At 39.4% G+C, this 5,508-nt stretch overlaps 1 protein-coding gene across 1 annotated transcript in view; it reads right to left on the minus strand.

Annotated features, from left to right (window-relative positions):
* Positions 1-3,431: 3,431 nt before the first annotated feature.
* The window catches only part of LOC106531017 (receptor-type tyrosine-protein phosphatase beta), a gene marked incomplete in the record, with an annotated part of 20,506 nt that continues 18,429 nt past the window's right edge, over positions 3,432-5,508 (minus strand). The window contains 5 exon segments of the mRNA XM_014026770.1: positions 3,432-3,909; positions 4,033-4,168; positions 4,306-4,469; positions 4,574-4,696; positions 4,796-4,930. Of these exon segments, the coding sequence (XP_013882224.1) occupies positions 3,811-3,909; positions 4,033-4,168; positions 4,306-4,469; positions 4,574-4,696; positions 4,796-4,930 (657 nt within the window).

Below are 5,508 nucleotides of genomic sequence, written 5' to 3' on the forward strand. Positions count from 1 at the left end.
AATTAACATTAAAATAAATCAAATATTTTCAGACTCTTCAGACTGTTTATTTTAAAGAAAGGGATGAGGAGCAGTTTGGACACAAATAATTTTTCAAACTGTTTTTTTTCCTGTAAATATCCAGACAACTAAAACCAAAATTTATCTTTATGAAGACACGTCTGCACCCTGCAGAGAGGTCCACTTCAAAATATTCCAGATTATAATGTACTGACATTAAATTTGATCTCATTAGTAAATAAACTGCTGCGTTTTATTTAAATTCATATTTAAACAATCATCTTGACTTCCTGGAAGATGAGATGATGAAGCTCACTGGAATCTTTGTGGTTTTAATAAAATAAAATAAACAACCTTGACTTGTTAGCGCTGGTTTTCTTTTGTGTTTAAAATATTGTTTGTTCCAACAGATTATAATCTTAGATAATCCTGTAATCTTTTAAAACGAAACTATTTGAAACTGGCGACACATTAAGTTGCACTAATATAATGAAGCAAACATAAATTAATATTTATCATTTTTATGCCCGTCCCTGAATCCTGAACACCTAATTAGACTTGACTCATGAGGACTCATTAAATCACTTATTGTTCAATCAATTAATTTAAAAATCAGTTTAGACAGGATTTTAACTAGGTACAAGCTCTTATATAAATATATAAACATTTTATTTTTAACAATGAAAAAGTATTTTTGTTTAGATTTGTGCTCTTTTATCTGTCTTTAGGTTTTATGCACATTTGTTTTACATTTTTCAATTTTTAATCCTGTGAAAGATGCTTAATAAAAAGTTTCCTACTAATCCTTACGTAAAAAGAAAATAAAAGTGAAAATCTGTCATATTTCCACAAACAGCTAAATGTTTATCATATTGTGGTGACATCACTCTCATGTGAGGATGACTCCATTACTTAGTAATTTATCAAATAGTTATGGAGTTTGTAAAGTTACACAGTCAAAAATTACCACCCATATTTTTGTTTATTTAACCTTTTATAAGAAAAAGAACAGATTTATTTTTCAAAGTCAGTTTTTCACCATATGATTCATACATTTATAAATGTCATAGTTTATAAACTAAATATTTAACTTAAAAATTAAATATTTAGTTAAAAAGCTAAATATTTAACTTGTGACTTAAATATTTAGTTTTGAGCTAGATATTTAGCTTGAAACTTAAATATTTAGGTTTCAACTTAAATATTTAGGTTTCAACTTAAATATTTATCTACCTACCTACCTAAATATTTAACTTCAATAATATTTAGCTAGCTACCTAAATATTTAGGTGGCTAGCTAAATATTTAAGTTTCAAGCTAAATATTTAGCTTTTTAATAAAATATTTAATTTGTAAGTTAAATATTTAGTTTATAAACTATGACATTTATAAATGTATGAATCATATGGTGAAAAACTGACTTTGAAAAATAAATCTGTTCTTGTTTTTCTTATAAAAGGTGAAATCAAACAAAAATATTGGTGGTAATTTTGACTGTAACTTTACAAACAGCAGCCCATAAATACCATCATCATCTGAGCAACACTGACAGCTTTGATTTATGAGAAAATACATCAATCATTTCTCCGTGCGCGTGCACGCAAAGTGAGCGCGCTCACTTTATTAACCAGATTAACTAGTTAACTAATCTGTGATAACCACATGTAACCCGCAGATTGAGCAGTTAATTTGGGTGTTCAGGTCACAAACTTCTCAGTGATGTTGCTATAATGGCAGCTAGTTAGCAGCGGCTACTTAGCATCAGCTAGTTAGCAGCAGCAGCTAACGCGGATTGGAGCTTCACCTCCGCGGCTACAAGTAGCGCTCCGCCCGCTACCTTTCCCCACACAGCCGCAACCGTGTGGCTCCATCAGCCCATACTCACCAGGCTCGGTCGGCGTGTTGACTACTTCTATCATCCGAACTTTCGGGACGTCCAGCAGGCAAAGGAGCGGCTCGGATCAGTCCGTGAATCCAGGCGTTCAGCTATCGTTAGCGGCTGCTACAGCAGCAGATCCTCCATGTTTCCTCTGCGCTGCTGGAGCGCCAAAAAAACAATCACAACTTCTTCAAAACGCTCTTAAAGCCGCTCTTCGCCGAAAGTAAACGGTCCGAACCGATTAGAATCCATCTGCGGTCCTCCGCGGTTCACTGAAAGCTCCGGAGTTTCGTCCGAAAGCACTTTTTCTGGGAGAAAACAAAGTTTTGTTCGCTCGCTGGCTGTGGGGCTAAAAATCACTGCGAGCTGCTACCGCAACTTCCGACACTTCAGCCTGCGCTCTGCGCATGCGCGGCGGCCAGAGTGGGGCTCCGGACAGCAGACCCACAACAACACGCAAAACAGACACAAACACACGACAAGACAACACACAAAACATGCACAAACAAAACACAAACAAACAAACTCACAACAACTATACCCCCATATGGGATAAATCTTGTGCCAGCAGGAACTGAACTTGAATCTGAATGTGCAGAATTTGAAACTGAATTTAAAGTTTTGTATCTGAATTAATTTGATTTGAAACTGTATTTTGGTTTATTAAAAATTCAGTTTGACTACTTTCAATTTCAGTTCCATAATTCAGATTTTTGTGTCACATCCTGGTCCTTGAGAAAGCCAGGCAGAGTAATCAAACACAGATCCACAGATTTATGTTTCACTTTGGTGAAGTTTCCCTTCTGGATGTAACAGAGTTGATGCAATCCACTGTAAAAGTGACAAAAACACACAAAGTTATTTTATTGAAGTGATTAATTTGACCTATATGTAGAAAATGTTACATTTACATGATGACATCATGGATCATATATTGATCAGATGCTGCTGCTGACTGATCCATGATGTCATCATGTAAATGTAACATTTTCTACATATAGGTCAAATTAATTACTGCAATAAAATAACTTTGTGTGTTTTTGTCACTTTTACAGTGGATTGCATCAACTCAGTTACATCCAGAAGGGAAACTTCACCAAAGTGAAACATAAATCTGTGGATCTGTGTTTGATTACTCTGCCTGGCTTTCTCAAGGACCAGGATGTGACACAAACATCTGAATTATGGAGCTGAAAGTGAAAGTAGTCAAACTGAATTTTTAATAAACCAAAATACAGTTTCAAAGTAAATTAATTCAAATTTAAAACTTAAATTCAGTTTCAATTTAGTAAAATTCATTTTCAAACCAATGCATTCTATTTCAAATTATGCACATTCAGATTCAATCTGAGCAATTCAAATTAATTTCCTGCTGGCACAAGAGTTATCCCATAAAACACATAAATACGCAACAAGACAACACACTAATTGTGGTTTTTGTTGGTGCATTTTTGTCTTATTGTAGTTTTGTGTTTCTGTGCTTTTGTGTTGTTTTAGTTACTGTAGTATTTTGTGTTTGTGCAAGCCTAGATCAATAATCACAGAGATCAGGTGTGTTGTACAGGTGTTGTGTGTTTAATGTTAACAGACAGACAGGTACAGGTAGAACAACAGGTAACATACAGGAGCTGCTGTTCCTCCTCATGTGTTAGACGACGATTCGGTCCTGCTATATTGATCGGAGCCGATCAAACTGTTCAGTCTCATGAAACAGCAGAAACATCGTGTACAACAACAGACACACACATGGGTCACATGCTACATAAATTATCTGCAGATTAAAATATAAACACTGATAAAAAAATAAATTGTTGTTTCTCTGTCGTCTCTCTGCAGTCGGTACGATCGCAGCGTCTCTTTGTTGATACTTGTGATGGGCAGATCTGCTGGTGGCTGATGAGATGCAGGGTGACTCACCTCCTGCCGGGACTTCACATTCTCAGGAGGACCGGGTGGTTTTCCTGCTCGCTGCGCAGCTTCCGGGCTCTCAGGACGTCCCGGACACACTGGTGCAGGTACAGGTACTGACCCTGGTGGGGAAGGAGGAGCCTGTTACCAAAACAATTCTGAAATCTGCTGACTGAGACCTTGAGATGCTGCTACACACACACACTTGAGATGACACACACGTTCCCATGATGCATCAGTCCTACCTCAGTTTGCACCATGTGCGATCGATGCAGCCGCAGGTCAAAAACGGCGCCGTAGATGTCTAGCGCATCCCTGTTGTCGAGTTGCTGCAGGACTCGATCCAAGACGATGAAGGTTCCGGTGCGGCCCACGCCGGCACTGAAACACCAGACTCCAGTCAAAGAACGTCTAATTCACTGAGGAACCTTTTTTGTAGAAGTTTGTTTTCTCCTCGGCTCTGATTGGTCAGTGGATTTGGATAAACAGCTGCTCTTTAACTTGAGAACGTTCTTTACCTGCAGTGGACCACGGTGGGACCAGAACCAGGAGTCCTGTTGATGTAGTCTCGGACTGTTCGGACGAACTGGATGAGAGACCGGGTGTTCTCTGGGACTCCATGGTCGGGCCAGACTGTGTAGTGAAACTGCCGAACAAGGCGGCTGAAGCTCAGCTGCTCCTCCTGAACACACAGGGACATAAAAACTGATCTAGGACCATCTTATTCTGCTTTTGACACTTTTAATAATCCAGTCTTTCAGACAGTTTAATAATCAGAAAACGTACGCTGCAGATTCTGAACTCCCGGATCGTCCACTCTGGCAGAACCGACTCTGACAGCATCTGGACTATCAGGTCTCCGTAGTACAGAGGATCCTGATCAAAGGGCCAGTAGTGATCACACTTCACCTGTACGAAGAGGAAAATGAACATCAGAATCCTACTGACGAGGTTCAGGTTCCAGAAACTCTGCAGTTTCGGACCCACTGAATACATGTCCTGTCTCACCCGGCCTTTCTCCACACACTGGGTGACCATCACCACGTTGTGGACGTTCTGCTCCCAAACCATCTTCCAGAAATCATCCTTTGTTCCCGGCAGAGGGCCCTGGGTGGCGATGTATTCCCGACGGAAGTTATTCCCCTGAGAAACAAAACAAAATCAACCTGATCAATGAAAACAGAACAGGTTCTTATAAACAACTGAATGTGAAGACCTGATTCATGAAATCTGCATAAATACAGGTTCTAAACTGTGATGTGATGTGATGTGATGTGATGTGATGTGATGTATAAAGGTCCACAAGAACCTTACGTGACATTAAAACATGGAAGGATGTATGAATGGTTGGTTGGTCAGTCGGTCGAATAGTTGGTTGGTCGGTCGGATGAATGAATAAATGGATGGTTGGTTGGCTGGTTGGATGAATAGATGGTTGGTTGGTCAGATGGATGGTTGGTTGGTTGGTTGGTTGGTCAGATGGTTGGTTGGTTGGTCGGTTGCTTGGTTGGTTGGTTGGTCGGTCGGTCAGTCGGTTGGTCAGATGGATGGTTGGTTGGTCGGTCGGTCAGTCAGATGGATGAATGAATGAATGAATGAATGAATGAATGAATGAATGGTTGGTCGCATGAATGAATGAATGGATGGATGGATGGATGGATGGATGGATGGATGGATGGATGGTTGGTTGGTTGGTTGGTTGGTTGGTTGGTTGGTTGGTT

The sequence above is a fragment of the Austrofundulus limnaeus genome, unplaced genomic scaffold, assembly GCF_001266775.1.
Source record: "Austrofundulus limnaeus strain Quisiro unplaced genomic scaffold, Austrofundulus_limnaeus-1.0 Scaffold588, whole genome shotgun sequence".
Taxonomy (NCBI): Eukaryota; Metazoa; Chordata; class Actinopteri; order Cyprinodontiformes; family Rivulidae; genus Austrofundulus; species Austrofundulus limnaeus.